This window comes from Crocodylus siamensis, chromosome 2 (assembly GCF_052110815.1).
Source record: "Crocodylus siamensis isolate JL-2025a chromosome 2, ASM5211081v1, whole genome shotgun sequence".
NCBI classification, from domain to species: Eukaryota; Metazoa; Chordata; order Crocodylia; family Crocodylidae; genus Crocodylus; species Crocodylus siamensis.
This window is the reverse complement of record NC_143396.1, coordinates 79,638,686-79,660,008: the sequence shown is the minus strand read 5'-3', so window position 1 is coordinate 79,660,008 and position 21,323 is coordinate 79,638,686. Positions and strand designations below refer to the sequence as shown.

The 21,323-nt window shown below is 38.8% G+C and overlaps 1 protein-coding gene across 4 annotated transcripts in view; it reads right to left on the bottom strand.

The window, feature by feature from the left end:
* Window positions 1–21,323, bottom strand: part of SH3RF1 (SH3 domain containing ring finger 1) — a 150,243-nt gene that overhangs the window by 26,829 nt on the left and 102,091 nt on the right. For 3 of the 4 annotated variants that reach the window (XM_090036222.1, XM_090036220.1, XM_090036221.1), the window contains exons 4-6: window positions 20,419–20,514; window positions 9,583–9,885; window positions 8,563–8,673 (exon numbers count right to left, since the gene is read on the bottom strand). In XM_090036222.1, the coding sequence (XP_089892348.1) occupies window positions 8,563–8,673; window positions 9,583–9,885; window positions 20,419–20,514 (510 nt within the window). The remainder of the gene's footprint in view (window positions 1–8,562; window positions 8,674–9,582; window positions 9,886–20,418; window positions 20,515–21,323) is intronic. The other variant, XM_090036223.1, reaches the window with a different exon arrangement.

Genomic DNA, 21,323 nt, shown 5'->3' with positions numbered 1-21,323 from the left:
CTCAGAAACACGGTGCTACCGCTCTGTTCCTTATGTTGTACCCAGCCTCAGTCTGATGATGGATCTTCAACCAAGTTGTTGCTTAGTTTTTTATGGACAGCTCCATTTTTTCCCCCCAGACTTTAAAGACGAGGATTTGTATCCCCTTTTTTTTATGGACTGTCCATAAAATTAAGGACAGTTGGCAATCCTGCATGATCCTCCAAGAACGATGTAATTGTGTGATTTGATTAAAACAATTCACATCAGACAGTATCAATATCAATTCTAGACCAGGACGTCAAAAAACAAAGTTTTAGAAATGGGTTGGCATTGTGTATTAAAACTATCAAACCTGCTTTATATTTTTCTGATTATACTGGACCAAGGGGAAGAGCCTATAAAGGACTTAGGCACTTAAGAAATGGCACTAAACACATTTAGGCACCACTCCCCAACCCCCGGATGGAAAAGAGTGCATGGGGAGAGTCAGACACCTCAGAATGATGATTAAGAAAACCCACCACGCGAGTAAGCATCTGAGAGCACGCAAGATTTTGCAAAAATAAATGCTAAGCACAGAAGAATGTCTGGAATTCCTCCCCTCCAGTATGCAGGCACTAAACTCGGTGCTATAGGTGAGCACCTCCATCTCCTTGGGATCCCCAGTCTGGAATTGTATTATGACAGATTACAAAGAATTGAGCAGGATTTAGCATCGTCTTTTAAAACATAGGCCTTCCTCAACCTGATATCTCAAGCTACCTCTCTGGAGATTGCCCTAACCACCAGGCTATTGGCAAGGCTGACTGTGGCACTTTACATCACTCCTGTAGAAACTGGGTCACTGTGCAGGAAGGAGCAAGAAGCAAAACTCCAGATCTTCACTCCCCTCAAGTAAGTGCACAAAACGCTGTCTATGCTCCCTCTTGTCTACCCTCTTTTTAGTCCCTTGAATCTCACAACATACATTCACACACAATAGCCAGGCAGGATCAGTTTATACTTATAAAATGTGTATCCTACACAGGATGTGTTTTACATGGATATATGTGTGTTATGAGGAGAATTCTTAATGAGTTAAAATACAACTCACAATCACTACTCTGTTCCATTTTATTCAGATTCTCATGCTGCTGCCCACTCTCACCATACCTAGTATTATTGAGATGAAAGCTGGAATGAACTATAGCCCAATTAAACATGTTAACACTTGGCAAGAATCTAGAAAGCTAAACAAAATACCTGATGGGCTGTAGACAACAAATACTCCACAGATTGCATTGCTACAACTTAATAAACTAGATTTGAATGCTTTAGCCAAGGTTTCAGAAATTCTGGCATACAGCCATCTCGTTTGCAGATACTGAGAAACAAATCTGTTTCCAGTTCAAGCCAAGTTTGACAGCTTCTGTATTGAATGTTTCACAAAAGGACATGTGCAAAAATAAGTGATTTAGTAAAACCACTTGTGCTGGTTAAATAGGACGGTTTATCTAATGAAATGGAAAGTGAAAAATTAAAGTTTTCTGCAAATGATTCTTCAGCCACAGAATGTACTCCCAAATGCTGACACCAACATTTAAAAGACATAAAAAAACCTTGACAAGCAGCTGTGAGCTTTCAAACATGAATAAATACCACATGCCTTATTCTGCCTCAAAATAGTGAAACCAATACTTTATTTAAGCTTGAAAAATGCCAATAGCAACTCCTCCTGTGCCTGTGCTCAAGACACCCTAATTTAATATTAAAATTCAAAGGTAAAGCTACTGTTTCATCTGAATCAACTCAATATTGGAGTATCAGGTTAAACACCAAATAAGCAAAGTCAAACAAACAAACAAACCTTTGCCATCCCTCATCACATCCAAAAAAGGCTGGAGAAAATAGGAAGCTAGCATTATGCCCAGAGGGTTAAGTAATTATGGCTCAAGTCTAAAAACATTCCTGAACTCTGACCCTGAACAAGTAAGAGCAGCCACACTGATATAATCTCACATTATTTCTTCTGATTACTGCTCTGAACCTATCAAAATTATCTTCATTTTATCTAGATTAAACCCCAGACAGTGAGCTCTTATTTAAACCCTCTCCTGCAAAGTTATTTATACTAGTGATCTGGCTGGTTGACTGTAAGGAAGGTATAGAACTAAGTGCCATCAGGACACTAAAAGCATGGTATGCCTTGTGATAATGCTCCAGGCAGGCTCATATTTACAGCTGTGCAACTAGGATGGAAACCTGCCATGCCATTTCTGAGCAGACGCAGAATGACCTCTAATTTCCCAGTAAGTCCTCTGAGATAAAACAGTGTAACCACTCAAAGCAACTGCATCCATTCCTAGCCATTAACTTTGAACAGGTCAACATCATTTCAGGTTCAGTGGCACCTAAAGGCAACAATCTGTAAACTGTCTGCAGGAAATTGTTACCCAAACTCATCATTATAATTTCAGTCTTTTACAGAATCTAAAGGCAGGATGAACATAAAGAGGTAGTTAGCTGTGTTAGTCTGAAGTTAGGCAGAAGGCAGGGTAGATATGCACCTTACAGGGTGCGTCTGCATGTGATATTAATGCTATAAAGGCTTACTGCACAGTAAAATACTGTGCAGAAAGCCTTCCCTGGGAGCACGTCTATACGCGTTCCCTACTGGGAGCAAATCCGCTTCCAACGGGTGCAGCCCAGTACATGGCTGCTCGTACCCTATTCTGGCCCCTGCAACAGCCACAGGGAGCTTCAGGATCCCCGGGGTACTAGCTTGGGGGCTCGCAGGGAGCATGGGGCTGGTCCCAATGCACATGGGGCCAGGAGAGCTCTGTTGGTTGCAGCAGCAACTGTCTCCTGACCCTGTGCACATCAGGAGGGGTCCTGATGTGCATGGCGCTGAAAGCCAGATGCTCTTCTGGTCCCATACACATAGGGACAAGCCCTGTGCCCAGTGGGGCTTCCCCATGTAGCTGGGGGCTGTTTGGGAGCTGCCCCAGAAGCAGCACAGCTCCTAGACAGCCCCCAGCTGGGCAGAGAAGCAGAGAGCTTTCCAGCCCCAGTGCTGCTCAGCTCCCAGCATCTGTGGGGAGCCAGGAGCTGAGCAATGCCAGGACTGGGGGAGTTCCCTGTACCCTGTGGCCCCCTGGTGTTGGGCCTGATTGGGAAAAAATTTGCTGTTAGTCAGCATCTATACATGTGTTAGTTAGTTTACTACCTGTATTTACAGGTAATAGCTAACTGCACAGTAGACTAATTTACAGTACAGTAAATGATGTATGCATATAGATGGTGATGCTTTACTACACAGTAGATTAGTCTACTGTCCAGTAAAGCATCTCATGTAGACATGCCCACAAGCTAGCTTAATAATGTATATAGAAAGCATAAGCTTTTGTGAACTTGAGCATCTGATGAAGTGAACTTGAGTTCACAAAACCTTATGTTCTCTATATACCTTATTTACTTAGTTTGTGAGGTGCATCTCTACCCTGCCTTCAGGATGACTATAAGCCAATACATATATTTCTCTTACTCCTACTTCTCAAAGGAGCTCTAACTCTACTAATCCAAATCATCTCTTTCCTCTTCAGAATCACTTGGTTTACTACATGCATTTTCTTTAAAGATCTTCAAAAAAGCAAAATGTCAAGTTATTTAACCACTAAAATGTATGCCATTCAAATTATAATATATAAAGTTTTTTTGTTTTCTTTTGTTTTTTTTACAGTGAAGGAGAACTGCTGGCAACTTCTTGAAACTATTTTATTTAAGCTTTCAGAAGCAGTGATCTCAGTCTCATAAATATCAAACCAGGTTTTCCCCAGTAGTACAGCAGTTTGCTAGTCATGTAGCCAACCAATACTGAAATATAAAAAACACTCTCTTTTCTAACTCCTTTGCATACTGACATTAGTCCCCAGCTTTAAACTACACTTCTCACAGACCTTTTGTTGTAATGGATGCTGTTCTGACGAATGCCCAAAATATTGTGAAGAAAATAAGAATCATTGCATGCATGCATTATCCTCCAAGTAGGGATACAACCTCTCAACCATAAAATGGTCTTATACATAGGTGTACCTACAAGATCCATGGGGTCGTCATCTCCAGAAATCCCTCAGACCTGTCCAGAAACCATTTGCTCAATAACTCAAACACAAGAGGGCTCATAACATCCTTCCTAAAAACATCCTCCTTAAAGGAAGAACCAGGACAATAGTTTTTCCTTTGTTAGTCTTCAGAGATTAAGATAGATATATACCTTCAGAGATTCTTTGTGGATAAGATACCCTCTTTTTACTTAGAAGTTTACTAGGAATCCCATTGTGCCTCTTTTCAGTTCCTCTTCCTTTCTTTCTCTCCTCAGTCCAATTCGGAATAAGATAAAAAGGAGCTGTATCAAATGGACTGGCATTTGTACCAGCACAGAGTCAATACACATAAAATAAGAGCTACCACTTTTACATAGCACAGCTGAAGAAACACCAGGCTGAAATTACTGGGTTGCTTAGGGTTGTGGCATGTTTGATGGGCAGAAACATCAATCAAAGGAGGCAAAATTCTGATGCAAATGATTCCAGGTACCTCCCTGCTATGTCTGACTTCCCACAGTGTTCAGGAATTCCAAAGAAATGTTAAAGGAAGAATCTTAAAAAGTCAGTGCAGTAGTTCCCACTTGATGCGTCTACACGAGATGTTTACTAAGCAACCGACTAATCGGCTGCTCAGCAAATGTTGCACATCTACGTGTGTGCCCCTATTAAGTCAGAATGAACTAATTTGCTTGCGCGCATGTAGATGCTGCCCCAGCTAGCTTGGGTATGCAGGTGCTTCAGTGCAGGGGCTGCCTATTGGCTAGCCCTACACTGAAAGTACCCTCATGCCCCAGCCAACTCCTCTGCAGCACACTGAGCTGGGGAGAGCAGCCCTGGGTTGGCAGGCTGACCCCCCCAGACCTCCTGCCAGCAGGGACTGCTCCAACCTGGCTCAATGTGTTGTTTGTCTGGGTGAACGTGCAGATGTGGTGTCTGGGAGCAATAAACTCTGGAGCAATAAGCGCCGGCATTTATTCATGCTCATTAATAGCAGGTGTAGACACACCCATTTGGTCAACAATGGCTAAGTTGTATCAAGATTTCATAGACATTAGGGCTGGAAGGGACCTCGGGAGATCATCGAGTCCAGCCCCCTGCCCAAAGGGCAGGAAGTCAGCTGGGGTCATAGGATCCCAGCAAGATAAGCATCCAATTTACTCTTGAAGGTGTTCAATGTAGGTGCTTGAACCACCTCCGCTGGCAGACTGTTCCAGACCTTGGGGGCTCGGACAGGAAAGAAATTCTTCCTTATGTCCAGCCTGAAACGGTCTTGCAGGAGTTTGTGACCGTTCGACCTCGTCATCCCTTGGGGCACTCTGGTGAACAGATGTTCCCCCAGATCCTGGTGGTCACCGCTGATAAACTTATAGGTGGCCATCAGATCACCCCTGAGCCTGCGCTTTTCCAGGCTAAAGAGTCCCATGGCTCTTGACAAATGTCAATAAGGATCTATAGATATCAGTAATAATTATGATCCCAAGAGAGTACTGCCAGACTGGTCAGTCCAGAATGCATCAGTATAATTTATGGATAAAAATTCTACCTTATGCAAGTACAATACAGCCACCTGGAACAGGATCTGTCTAGCAAACTATTATATATATATTATATATAAAAAAGAAGAGGATATAACATGGGGGAATTAACAAGGAACTACTTGTTCACTATGACTGTAGACTGCATCCGCTAAAAAACATTGCATCTAATTTAACCTGTGGCAAAGAATACAAGAATCATCTGCCTTTAATTTGTATATATGGAAAGAACAAAGCTGCTCTTAGACACTATATTTTTTCTGCTCATCAGGAAGAAAACTGAATTCATCCAGAGAAAATATACTAGATGCTACTTAATGTCTGAGCTAGATAACCACTATTGGGTTGTCTATGCTGATTAGCATCATCTTCCATAACAAGGGGGCATCTAAATGCATCAGTCTCAAAACAGTCTCGAGACAAAACTACTGAAATTCACCCTCCTTAAGTCAGGAGTCCTGGGTGACTGGAACTGAAGAATTTTAAAAGAGTTGACCAATGAGCTCTCTGGAGTGTAAAGGTTTATTTTTACTAAGTCCTGAACTACTGGGGAAATTTAAGGGGACTGAAAGAAAACTTCCCATTCCAATAATTAAAATGATTAAAATGGCATAGTATGAGTAATCATAAAACTTCTAAGCCTGGTAAAGTAACAGCTGATACACAAAGCAAGAGGGTAGTACAGACTAAGGACAATTAACATAGGCTTATGGAAAATAAGACCTTTCAAAAATGAACTTGACATTTTTTTAATTATATTTGGTGGGTGAAATTTATAGTGTTGTTAGAATAAGGCTTTTGAGTTGGTACCTCATAACATTGTGATTAAGAAAGAGGAACTACAGAAAATCAACCTGGTTTATATTACAAGCTGGCTAATTAATACCTCTCAAAATCTAACACTAAGTAGGCATCTGTCACCTATTTGGTGCATTAGGGTATTATGGTCAGTCCCAGCTCCATTCTATTTAATATTTTAAGAATGACCTCACTGCACTTGAGCAAGACAGAGATGATAACAGTGGACAAAAGAAAGCATTCCAAACAGCTGTTTCAGTTTCCTTTTATTGAAGATCAAAGGTCTTTCTGAGCCTAGGCACGCTAAGGACTAATGTGGCCAGCATCAGAACCCTTTGACTTTCCTACCCTGAATAACAACATAGCCATTTACAGCTGTCAGCTAAAAGCTGCCTTTGGCATGAGTCTGGAGTGAATCTCAAGTTCTTGCCTTTCAAGACATTTTAACTGGTCTGCCACTGTACAAAATGTAGACATCCATGGATGACCGATTCAGTCCATAGTTCAGGAGTGTTCCAAGATTCTACATTTATGCTAAGATTTCATATTGCAACATCTACCATCTCCAGTGGACTTGAAGACTATATCCCATCTTGGTGAACGATGACCTGAACTCAGTTAATCAAGTCATTTGGCTTGACTATAGCAATAAAATATATCTAGGGACAAAGCCTCAGCACTTAGGAAACTCCAACTGGTACAGAACACTGCAGCAGGCTTCCTCAGCAACACAAGTTATCATAAACCTTGGACTTTTTTACACTGGTCTATTGATTGCAGAATAATAAATATGAGTTTGAAATGTTCGATGTCCTGGGTCCAGGATATGTAAAGGACTGGCAAGCTCCAGAATGATGACTGTGGCAGACAACTTTGCTCCTTTATCCAACAGGACTTTTTACAAAGTTAAAGACTGTCTGTGAAGGAAAGACCTTTCTTGGGAACTGGCTAAGCACTGTAGAAGTACATTCCTTAGGAATGAAAGATCATCACAAACTTCACCATCTTCCAATTTAAGTGCAAGCAACATTTCTTTGAGCTTGTCTGCTTTAACATACTGTAACATAGGCCTACATTTTTTAAAAAATTCCAAACCAAATGACACTCTAGTACACAGACTTATTTGGGGAGAAGGTGTGAGGACAAATATTAGTTGTTTTATTGTGTGACAAATATTAGTTGTTTTATTATTGCACTAATGGAAAGCACCAAGATATCAGTATGAAAGATGTTGTGTAAGAACCTGCATAGAATAAAAGAAAATATATTATTCTTACTAATAATATTTGAGATGACATAAATGTAGGCAGAATGGTAAACAAAGAGGAGAAGCTCCTGAAAAGAGAGAGAGAGAGAGAACTTGGTAAACTAATTATAAACCTACAGCATACATTTTCAGATAGCCAGAAATTAAGTTATACATCTAGGGACAAAGAATCAAGGCCTTATTTACTGGATGAGAGAGTCTATCATGAGAAGCAGCAACTCTGAAGAAAATCTTGGTGGCTAGACGTGAACTCTCAATGTAACATCCAGACCAAAGGGGCTAATGCAGTCCTTAGGGTTATATACAATTGATTACTGCGTTGGAATAGGGAGGTTATACTATCCTTGCATTTTACACTGGTGTGATTGCTACTGGAATACTGTGCTCAGTTCTGAGCTTTATACTTCAACACCCACAAAACAAAAAACCCAACCACTAAGGGAGCATTCAAAGAAAAGCAGGCAGTATTACTGAAGCGTTGGAAAGCATATCTTTAACCATAGGCTTAAGGAGCAGACTCCAGTTTAGGAGTGATTTGATTGCTACCTAAATACCTACACACAGGAACAGAAATCTGATAATGAAAAGTGTTTCAATCAAGGTATTAAAGGTGTTAATGACTGGGACTTGAAATAATCCACATTTTTAACAGTGAAGGTATTTAAGTATTGAAACAAACTAGCAAAAGTTGTAATATATTCACAGATGGAACTGAAAGACAGGTTGCCATTAAGGATCCTTAGTGCCAAAATTTTTGCCATTGTTCAGCATGTACTACTGTCTATCACACATGTAATTACAAACAAGTCAAAAGTTTCAAACTAGCTTGCCAGTCGCAGAAAAGAGAATGACAACGGAAACAAAGGGAGCTTCAGTTTTGTTAAATGCTACTTACGCCAAGAGCAGCTTGGTAGGTGACCTCTGATGGGAAGGTAAATGAAGGCCCAGTTGTAACCGGACTGCTAGGGGGTGGGGTGACAATTAGCCCTGTGGTACTGATATGAACCTGTCAAAAAAAGGCTGATGTCAATTTTAAGTAGTTCTTGTAAAAAACAGATTGCCATGGTACAATAGCACAACTCAAGGTCATACCACTTGCATTCTGCTATACCACCAATAGCAACTGCAGCAAGTACCTATGAGTTTCTGTTCCTAACTGGTATTGCATATTTGTAACTACCCTGCTGATTTTAGGCTTTATATGAAACAGAAATGAGCTTTCAGAAACACTAAATAAGAACTAAGAAGGAAAAACATATTTTACCAATGTTTATTTTTCTTGAATTGGTGGTAATGCAAAGAAACGTAAATGAAATACATTGATCTGGTATGAAAACTTCATGTATAATTGTCCCAACATTTTTAAATGTTCACTACTGCATTGTCTGCATAATTTTCGTCTTTACATGTAACAGAAATCATTACTACAATTTGACAACTGTAACTTATAATTGCGTTTTTACTGAATACCAGATTTATATACATCTATAAAAAAAATCAAGATGCCAAACTATTTTTACTACCATGTAGGCTTGTAAACACTTAAAGAATTCCTGAAGTTAAATCCTTTTCCTAGGTATGTTATTAATTTAGTTTCAGCATTTTATTCAAACTGGGCTACAAAAATGAAACAAAATAGTTTAGTTTCTAGGTTTTCATCTATTACAACAAACATGCTAGGAGTTTTCTTTTCTTTATAGCACTTCAAAAGCATATCTGAATTATAAAACCACTCACTGAACTTATAATTAAGAAAATACTTGTACTCGCACTGCAAAAGGACTTGTGAGTACAAGAACAAAATTTGGAATATAAAGTAAGTGAAAAGTGTCTTTACACACACTCTTAAAAGGATCATGTGCTTTTATTCTGTTATGTAAAATGTGTAATATATAGTTAATTTCTGGTAAAATACCTGAGAGGGGGCACTGCAGGAAAGGCCTGTTAGTTCACTTATACGGGCTGCTGCAGTAGGGTTGCTGGAGCTGATAAGGACAGGAGGACTAATTTCCATTGAGTGACGATTCTGAGAAGACTGTGAGGACTTGTTGGACATGGTAAGGGAGGTAAAGGAATGTCGTTTTTTTGTGTTCTTCTTGGTATCAGTGTGCTTTTGTACTGAATTGTTGTGGGCTGCCCCCGAGGTACCTTCTCCAGAGTCTACAGCAGAACCTGAGGGCTTATCCAACTCTATCAGCTGCTTGGCTGCTGTGTTAAACTGAAAAAAAAAATCAATACATTAAGAAATTATTTTAGAAATCTTGAGTAGTAAGAAAAGGTAAGCAGTTGACTACAGGTTGTGAAAACAGTACTCACTTTTTTTCATAACTAGGAAATAAACTCAGATGTTTGGAATCCAGAAGGATTTCTGCTGTATTGACATACTCTATAACTAGTAGATGTCCAGGTACAAGTCTTTCACTGCAACCTTAATGGCTTCACCAAAGACTGTGGTGTATTTTCCATGATGGGCAATTTGTAAGTCAGAAGGGGACATTTTTCTAAAAGGTGTGTTCTATTTTAAACAAGCATCAACACAAAGAGGTCTTTCACTTGGGTTACATAAGAGCTCAGAGTAAATGATCACCATGGTTCCTTCTGACATTTTAGTACATGAATCTATAGCTCTAATCTTCCTGAATGCCCATTCCACTTTAAGCCATTTGATCTTTGTCTAGATCAAAAGAAGACTCTTGGGAAGTTGTTGCAGCCATTCATCCTAGAGCATTTTTACCTCTCTTCTGTGTTTCTTTAGCAGCATTAACGAGGAACATACTTTTCATTTTAACTTATCTATACATAAGTCATCACTGACCACAAGATGAACATGAGCCTGCAATGCAATGCTGCGGCTAGTAAAGCGACCAAAACACTGGCTTGCATCTATAGATGTATCTCAAGCAAATCCCAGGACGTCATTCTCCCCTTATACTCCACTTTGGTGAGGCTGCAGCTGGAGTACTGCATCCAGTTTTGGGCTCCACAATTCAAAAAGGATGTAGAGAGCTTGAGAGAGTCCAGAGAAGAGCCATGCGCATGATCAGAGGTCAGGAAAACAGATCTTACAACAACAGGCTGAGAGCCATGGGGCTCTTTAGCCTGGAAAAGCGTGGGCTCAGGGGTGATCTGATGGCCACCGATAAGTTTATCAGGGGTAACCACTAGGATCTGGGGGAACGTTTGTTCACCAGAGCACCCCAAGGGATGACGAGGTCGAACGGTCATAAACTACTACAAGACCATTTCAGGCTGGACATAAGGAAGAATTTCTTTACTGTCCGAGCCCCCAAAGTCTGGAACAGCCTGCCATCGGAGGTGGTTCAAGCACCTACATTGAACACCTTCAAGAGCAAATTGGATGCTTATCTTGCTGGGATCCTATGACCTCAGCTGACTTCCTACCCTTTGGGCAGGGGGCTGGACTCAATCTTCCGAGGTCCCTTTCAGCCCTAATGTCTATGAAATCTATGAAACATCTTTTTATGGATATCCTATCCACTGGAACAAATTACACTATAATAAATTGGCAACTAAATGCCATTTCTTCAGTACAGAAATACAGAATTCTGGGCATTTAAATGGTCTGAAAGTCAGGAAAATAACACTAAAGAAAAGTTTTACATTTTATTTTTCTTAAAACCATATTATTAACTACCAAGAAAGTCTATTTATAGTTCAAAACTACTGTATGGAGTCAGCATAAGCAGTCAAATTCATTCATGAGATAAAGCACATGTATAAATAGAATGCAAATGCATCTTTAAACATGTTAATTCATATTAATACTAATGCCTATTACAGAGTATGACTAATCTTTACTTGGGGAACTAGTCTGTAGCCAATTACAGGGAGGAAGAACTTTTTCCTGAAGAACAAGCAAGAAGAAAAAATGGGAATACATGTAGTCATTGTTTCTACATCTCAGCACAATCTTTCTTCTATTTACCTTAACCACCTTCCTGATGAGATTCCCGTAATGCTTACAAAAAGTTTTAAACAATACTCTGTTTAGCTAAAACTTCACTATAAATCAATTTCGTTATCTGTATTCTGAAAGCTCTCATTGTGAAATACATGCTGTATACAGAGAGAGGCAATCTATTTCCTGAGTAGCTTCCAATTTAAGATGGCAAGTAGTATCCATAAGGCAGTATACAAGGATAGCTGTCATAATATGGTGTACTTGCACATGTGTACAAACCCGTTCAATGTCACTGGTATTAACTCACAAATTTCTGATAGTCTTTGTAGTAATCTAAGTGTTTTAAGTGGGAGTTGAGGAATCAGTTGAGAAAGAAATCCATAAAATCCTACAGCGTGTGTGTGGGGAAAAAAACAGCTGTGGAAAAAAGACAAAGGAGAATCAAAGCTGGAATAGCAGACAGTTATCACAAGAAAAGACAGAAGCAGAAACATAGGAAAATGCAGAGACATGAAAAGACCTGAAGAACAGGACAAAAGGCTTGAACTTCAGTGCAATAGAAAGAGGGAGCTGGTGAAGGGATTAAAAAAGTAAGACATCATAATACAAGAGGCCAAAAGATGACTGTAGCTTCAGCATGCAAAATATTACAGAGAAGGCAAGATGGGTGACAAAAAGGCCACTGCGTTAAATAATACAGAAGGAAAATACCCCCCTAAGACCAAAGTGCACTAAAGCTCTTCTTGATGCTACCCTGGGACACAAATTATGACTTACAAAAGTTACTGCTGTGGAAAACACCAGAAATAACTTACTATAATTTGTGTTCAAGGGTAGAAAGGACCTAACCATGATGCTTTTATATGGAGTTCTGCCAATGAACTTTTGACCCCCTGGTATTTATTTCTAGTGTCAAAATTAGACATTTTATAAAAGAACTAAAAATGTACTTTTAACATGTTAAGCTGACTTTTTATTACAGAATGCAAATTTATTACAAAATGTTAAGCTGATTAGCTTCCAGATATGAAAGCAGGAGAGCACAAAGCAAATATATATATAAATTCAAATAGCTGAGGAAGATTGCTCTGACACTTGAATTGTCAGTCCTATCCAGCAGAGTAGAAAGGTAGTTAGGCACCGTGAAGATTAAACGTACTGTAGATTTTTATACAGTCAGCCATTTTATTTTCATTTTAGATTAAAATCCTTCCCAACGTTCATAAAAACAGACACAAACTAGCAAAATATATTTTACATAATGGCATCAACTGTTTATTTTCTTCTTGAATCCATACCCTATCTTCAGGTTATGTAATTAAGGTTTTGTTCCTAGATAACCCCAGAATACAGCAAGAAAATAATTTATAAAAACAAAAATCACCTACTGGTGAAGAGCAATTAGAAAGAGTGAAGAAATTATTTACAAGTCTCCAAAATCACTGCTAAAAGCTCCCTTGGGCACCTGTTTCACTTAATTATGTTTGTTTACCCCCTGAAACGATTAGTGCCTGCAGGATCTACTTACTCAAATACAGAGGGAACAACACATTAGAGAAAGACTGTGGCATGCTTTTAAAGACTGAACCAAGTTTAGTCAAGTATAAAGAATCTGCTGAACACTCTCTTCTGTAGGGAAACAACCATGGAAGTGCAAAAATGGCTAAAGAATGGAACACACTGCTTAATGGCCTTCTTTTGAAAAGGACCTGGAGACTGCAAGTTGCAGAGCAAAGCTGCTCACTTCTTCCTTGGGACAAGAAATGGAGAGTTCATATACAGTGACTCATAAATGTCCAAGGATCATTCAAGGGCTACCGATTAGTATAGTTCACTAGTGCTAGCTATAATAAGGAAAGAAAAACTGCAAAGCTCTTTAGTGCTACACACATGCATGTTTCCACAACTCTGATGATGCACAGATTTTTTTTGAATGAATCTCAACCTTTTTCACTCACATAACTACCTGAGCTGAAATACAGAGGGAGCTAGATTCTGTTCTGCCTCCTTCGTTATCAACAGAATGATTACAGACGTTCCAGTTGTTGGGTTGAATTTTACTATCCTTTACATCAAGATGCAAGATGTTCTGATATTCAGAGCAGAATCTGACCTTAGAAACAAGTTTTGTAGTGCTGGTACATGAGACAAGAAGAACAAGAACAGGGCTTTGAAGCCCTGATCTGCCTACAATTGGCTACAAAGAATGATGGAAATAAATTGCCCCCGTCCATACCAGGAGGGCAATCGCTTCCAGAACTCAAATGGGTTACAGGTCTTAGTGGATCTATTTTTTATATTAATTTTCAGAAACAGATCATCTTCCTAGTGCAGTGGTCTCCCAAGGGGGGTGCACAAGACGATCCATTGGGGTGCGGGAAGAAAATATTAGAACTTCTATTTAGATTTTTTTTTATATATATATACATATATTGGGGGTGCGTGCTCAAAAATTTTTTACTGATAGGGGTGCGCGATCAAAAAAGTTTGGAGACCACTGTCCTAATGTAAGCTGGTTTGTATTGTATTGAGCTATTTTATAAAGGCTGTGCTATTTAGACATTTTCACTATAAAGGAAATTAAGTTGGTTTAAAATTATTGCTCTTCACACAGATCTGACACACGCCACATTACAATTTCTATTAAAGACATCTGATATTCTCTTTTTGAAAGCAATAAAAACATTCATTTTCAAAGCATTCATTGACATGCACCATATTATAACTTTCCACTAAAAACATTTGATGTTCTCTTTTTGAAAGAAATGCAAAACATTCATTTTTTGCATACATTTTTTCTGTTACAGACTTATGCTAGCTCTGGCTGACAAAACAAATGAAGATAAATTTATATTAAAAGGCTTGAGTCTCCTGTTCTTGATTCAGTACTACTATATGAGCCTGATTTTTCTTGATGCTATAATTAGATTATTCTGCCTAACGATGGTAAAGTAAGAAAATCTAGTAAACATAAGATTGAAAAAAACCCACACACAACAAAGCTGCCAGGAATGCAATCCCTTAACAGATATGGGATCAATTTAAATTTTTGTTTTGAAAAAAAAAATTTTTTGGACTGCAAGAAGGCTATTAAGGAATCTAATTTTGTTGTAACCTTGAATTCAACTTGCTTAAACTGGCAAATGGTCTGATGGATGCAATACTACAAATGACAGGTAACTTCTTAAAAACTACCAAAAGAAACTTTTCAATTGCACAGATAATAAAATATCACTGTGTTGTACATCTGGTAAGGATCCACTTATTAAAAATCTATGGTAGATGGTTTATTACAATGATGTCTCCCACTCTTTTCATGGCAGATATGAAAATAAGTCCTGCACATTTCACAAATTTGAAAATAATGTTTTTATTTTCTTATATATTTTAATTGAAAGCCTTTCCTCAAAAGCTTTCACCTTTATTACATGTACTCATTGTACTTTTCTAGGTATTATTCAAGAATGCTGAGCTATTGGCAATGATACGAAGAACTTTTAAAATTGCTAAAGATGCATATCAACTTTGCTAATTGTTAAAAAAAATCTCATTTGAAGTTTTTCTACATATTTATATTGCACTCAGAACCATGAATACCTATAAGCCTTGACTGAATCTCTGATTAATCTTCCAAAGAAATAGTTCTTACAATTAAGATGCAAAAATAATGTTGAGAAACTGAATATAAAATTCCTTTTAAGTCTAGAACTTGTATTTTCTTCAATACTCAAGAAATTAAGTTAGCAATTTTTAATGTGCAGAATGGTAAAAAACAGGCCCTTGGCAGATATTCATTTGGCTGCGCAAATCTGAAGAACTGTTTCCCAGATTCAAATCTACATTCCACACAGGCAGCGTGTGGGAAACCCAGTATCAAGCACCAGTACTTAATGCCATGCTTTCTGCAACACCTTTTCAACTTGACAGTCTGCAAGGCCTGCACCATGCAGCTCTCAACCTCCCAGCATATGTACTACACCTAGATCTGCACTGTGCAGCCCAAGGCCAAATATGCCACAGAGTCAAATTAAAGCATGATGCAAACCAGCCACACTTTAAAGTGGAATATCTTGGTGGCTGGTTTGCTGCTTTATCACACCATAAACTGGCTGAACATGTGGCATGTAACACATTTACACATTAATTGCACAGTAAATATAATGTCTGCCAGAGCTCTTGGCTTCAGTAATCAAGATTTGTATCGATTACACCTTCAAGAGTAAATTGGATGCTTATCTTGCTGGGATCCTATGACCCCAGCTGACTTCCTGCCCTTTGGGCAGGGGACTCGATGATCTCCCGAGGTCCCTTCCAGCCCTAATGTCTATGAAATCTATGAAAATTAACAGCTTATGACACAGCCAATTATAAACTCACAGAATGTGTTCACTTCCTACTTTTCTATCACCGGCTTCATTCTGAATGTTTAATCAGAGTGTCCCAGTGACAAAGAGCGAGTAACAAGGGCTTTGACTGCAAGTCAGTATGTGGCGTTTCCCTCTTTGTATTTCAGTGGCCTTTTTTTAGTATTTGCTTGCTGAGTTACCAGGGCTAGGGACAGAAGTTACACATAAACCAGTTTAAGTCATCAGAAACTGGTTTAAACCTGTAACAGAACAGAAGCTCAATACACATAACCCAGTATCAAAATGGCTGAAACTGGTTTAAGTTAAACCTGGTTGAATGTAGTATCAGGCTTAACTGATTTGGGTCAAACTGGTTTATGAAACTTCTGTCTCAGACCCCTTCCTCTTTCCAGTTAAATCACAGTCCCCCAGCATCTCAGCATGCTTTCCAGCCCTGGGCTAGGCTGTGCTATCTGGTCCCCTCCCCCTGCAAGTTCCTCCCTTGCAGGGTGAGCGGGCTAGCCTTGACCCAAGCTATCTGGTCCAGTCAAGCAGAAAGGCATGCTCTAACACCCTCTGGCTGATGGCCTACAGCTGAATGTGGCTACATTTCCAGAATCAAAAGTGAATGTTCACTTGCTTATCGGTTCAATTTATGCAGCTTAGACTAACCTGCGAAGGTGGAATTGAGCTTTTTGACTATCTGTACTTAGCTCATCTCACTATTATGGGACTGGAATCCGGCAGAATATTGGTGGCTAAACTAAAAAAAGACAAATTGAAAATTTCTGAGAAAACTTCAAGAAAGTCAGGAAATTATAGTATCTTCAACTTGCCTTTTTGTCTAAAAAATTTAACAGTAAAATGTATTTAATGACTAATTATTTTATTCATTGCACAACACTGCTTCTAAGAGTAAACCTTTTTGAATAATAATTTGGGGTACCTGGTATAAGGTTTGAATGAAGTTGGAATCAATAAAAAAAAGGTCAGAACAAAGTAAACTGTAATTGACAACCATGAGGCACATGTTAACTGTTCAGCAAGAACATATGAATTAAGAATTTTTTTCAGGACAAATCTTTCTTTCCTTTCATTACCTTGTGACAAAGTATTTAGCATAATTTACAGATGTTGGAATCTGGCAGGGCTATGCCATGAGCACTTCTGCAATGCCCCCTTGGACAAATCTAATACTATATAAACACCCTCACGCACTAAATAATTTCACTTTTATCAGTGACAAAACCAGGAACTCTTGTGTCTTCTATATGCACCACCAGTACTTACCTAACCTGTCTTTTAGTATCAATGACATCTTATACTTGAACTGAGAATCCCTTCTGTAACTGTCTGTAAGGAAACATTCCCTTTCAGATTCCCTTTCCCTTTCCAACAATAGCATGAAACTTATCTAAAACTCCCTCATGGTACCATGTAGATATAATAAAATAAATATTAGGAAAAAAGACAAGATTTTTTTTAAAGATGAGAAATACAAGGGTGTAATTAATAAAAGGGTTAATAAATATCAATATAGAAACTCTACTAAAGAGGGAAATTTTAATTACTTTTGGAGATTGGTTAAGGGATAGGTAGAACAAAATTTTAAAGGATAAAGGCCATCACAATGACTTTTACCTGTTGAGCAGCATGTGGTGTTAGAAGGTTAATGAGATTAGAGAAAAGACCTCACAAGGATGAGGCTGAAGGATGCATCTTCCAAAATAAATGCAGGTAGGCTTAAAACAGTATCAAGTTAAAAACAGCCCTATCCTTTATTTAAAGCTAGGACTGAGAACAAATAAAAAACAAATGGCAGGGCACATACAAACACTCAGAAATGGTGAGTTAGAAATTCACAGTCATGTATAGGTGACAGGTCTGGCGAAGGTGATTTTCCATTTCTTGTTTGTAAGAGGGTGAGAACTTTTCTGGATGTTACTTTATCTCAAAATCAGAGTAAAACTTAGGGACAAGTTAAAACCATTCAGAACTTCAACTACCACAAAATGGAGGGTCTTGTTAACTTTCCTGTGGTTTAGCCACTGGACTCAGATTTCAGAGATCATGTTTCTAGTCATGGTGCTCCCATCTTTTCTGAGTAACATAATGCAAATTATTTAGCTTGCACAATCAGTGTGTTCATAAAATGGAAGTAACACTATCCTAACTTAGGGGGAAAGAGGGTTCTGAGGAGCTGAGTTTATGGATGCATGTAAAGTGAAAAAATCACTTACAGATAAAATACAAGTAAGCAATGTTTCATGCATGGAGCTGAAAGGATAGGAGATAGTATTGCCAGGGACTCAGACATCCCCACGGCCTTGGGCACATCACTTAATCTGCCTTGCTCTCATTTCTACATCTGTAATATGGGGGGGAAAACATTTCCCTTCTCCAAACTTTTGTTTTCTATTTTGATGCAAACTTTTCAGGGTAACAAGTACATTTTACTATGCATCTGTGCTAGTTACAGCACAATAGGATCCTAACATCAGCTGAGACTCCAGGCACTTTTGTAATGTGAGCAACTATTATTGTGATGTTAATTTTTCATAGTTCCAGAATTTCATAGTTTTTAGGGCCTGGAAGGGACCTTACAGATCATCGGGTCCAGCCCCACTGCATGTGGGCAGGAAAGACTGCTGGGATGAAATGACCCCAGCAAGATAGGTGTCAAGACATTTTTTAAAGATTGCTGGGGTGGATTACTATAATTTGTATTAGCTGCCTGTTACTTTTTGGTTGGAACAGAAGGTGATGCCTTTGACATATGAGGACCCTGAACTGTTTGGAACCTATCAACTTGAAAAACCATGTCCTTCCTTGTATAATCACATCATATCATAGGCTCATCATAACAGAGGCATTTAAGTATCTGCAGTTTGGTCTAAACAGGAGGCAGCAAGCTGTTCTAAAGTTCTGCATCTCTGAAAATCATTCCCCTGCTTCAGCTATAGTATAGCTGTGGTAGCAAAAAATGTCGGGTTTTTGGCTACATATCCTGAGTTATGGATTTGAGCCTCACTCCTTACTTGTGCCAAAGGGCTACCCCCTTCACTAACCTCGCTGTAAATGGATACCAAGTCATTTAAGATAATCAGACTTAACTAGACACTTAACAAATTATCAGAGAACACCAAGATGGGTAGAGTTGCAGGAGCTCTGGAGGGTAAGGTTTGGATACAGAATGACCTGGACAGACTGGGAAAATGGTCCACAATCATGCAGATGAAATTTAAGGACAAGTAAAAAATCCTGCATTTGGGGTGGAAAAACTGCATGGACAAATACAGACTGAGGAATGACGGGCATACAATGGACTACAAACTGAATATGAGCTAACAGTGTGCTCTTGTTGCAAAAAGACCAACAGCATCCTTGGTTGTATTAAGGGAAGTGATTCTTCCCTTCATATCAAGGGAAGTGATTCTTCTGCTCTACTCAGCAATAGTGAGGCCTCACCTGAAGTATTCTCTTCAGTTTTGGGCCCCGCACTTCAAGAAGGATGTGGATAGACTGGAAAGAGGCCAGAACACAGCGACAAAAATTATTAGAGGCCTGAGAGGCATGATTTATGAGGAAAGTCTGGGAAAAACAAGGGTTATTTCATCTGGGGAAGAGAAGACTGAGGGGAGATTTGATAACTGTTTTCATATACCTGAAGGGTGATTACAGAGAGCAAAGGGACAGACTTTTCTTTGTAGCAGCAGGGCACAGGACTAGGAGCAATGGCCTCAAACTGTAGAAGATGACGTTTAGGATGGAGAGGAGGACATTTTTGACTCTGAGGGTGGTCAAGCACTGGAACAGGCTACCTAGAAAAGTTGTGGAATCTCTATTCCTGGAAATTTTCAAGAGCAGATCAGACATACACTTGGCAGAGATGGTTTAGTTGCAGTGATCCTGCCTTGAGCAGGGAGCTAGACTAGATAACTTCCTGAAGTCCTTACTAGCCCTGATTTCCTATGATCTTATGTCCTAACCATGCTAGCCCAATGGGCTAGTAGGCTCAAGTGTACCTTAACCTTGTCTTCCTTAGTTTGAAATAGCCTAATTTACCCTCCCTCAGGTTGTTCTCATTTACTTTATTGTAGTGAAGCATTAGGAAGTGAGAGCTTATTGTTTAGCAGGAAGTGTCTACAGAGATGGAACAGGTACTTCCTAGTATAAACGTAAAAATGATGTTCCTGTCTTAAAGAGCATATAATCTAACATTATATGCAGTATAATGAACTCAGGTAACAAGACAGTATGGAGAGAAAGGGTAAGGAAAGAACACTGATTTTTAAAGCTATGAGATTACTCAGTTCATGCACCTATGTGTCATAACAATGTAAACAAAAACGGTTTATGTTTTAGCCATACCTTAACGTTTTTGTGCACATTTTAGCATTATTTTCACCATTTAGGATTTTAGAACGACACTAAGTAAACTGAAATTACTACTCCTAAAGCATTATAGGTATGCTTTACTCACCTCAACATATGAAATAGGGAATATTCCTATCTTGTCAGCCAGCATTCCTTCAGCCCAGTTTTCATCAACTCGGCGAATCACAGTCAGAACATCATCCTGTACAAACATGCAATGATTATGTCTCTTAGCTCTAATTAAGTTCCTCATTTAATTTCTCTCCACAACACAGGAGAGTACATGGAAAAGAATTCTATAGCAGGCACTTCACAACGTGAACCTGTAGCTTTTGGAATTAAATGGTTCCCAATAGTTTTTTTTCTAATCTTGGTGGAAGTCCTGCAAAGAGCCCAAGAAGTGGTATTTGGGCTTCTAAGTAACAGACTGCCTGCTGTGCTAAGTCTATTGTATTCCTTCAGTCCCCTTCTGTGTCCCCAGTTAGACAGAATTGAATTGCAAACTCTTTTTATCTGTCAGATGACTTGTTTTACTTTATTCCTAGCAGTTACTTTTCTATTTAGGCAAGAACACTAGAAACATTTGAAAGCATAATTGACATCAGTTCCATTGACATACCCACTGAGTTTTAAGCCTGGTTGCAAGAACCTTATATTAGGAACATATTACTTGCTCTTTATATTTATTTTATTTATTGCCCCAGAAACTTAATTAATTTATATTTCATTGCATGAGTAAAAATGTTAGGAAACATTTATGTGCATTAAAGTAAAACAAAAGATTAAGAAAATTCAAGATTGCATACACTACTTAAATCAAAGCTGCATATGTAAGCTAATACAGATCACCCTTGTGAGTGTTAATATTTTGTTCAGTAAAAGCCATTATCTGTTCACATGTAGCTGCACTGATTTCCTCAGAGAGAGTTGAATACTTAGGGTTTCCTGCTTTTATAATTTCAGTCATCCTTTCTACATTTAATAGCTGAGGGCAATAAAGAAATCTGATTA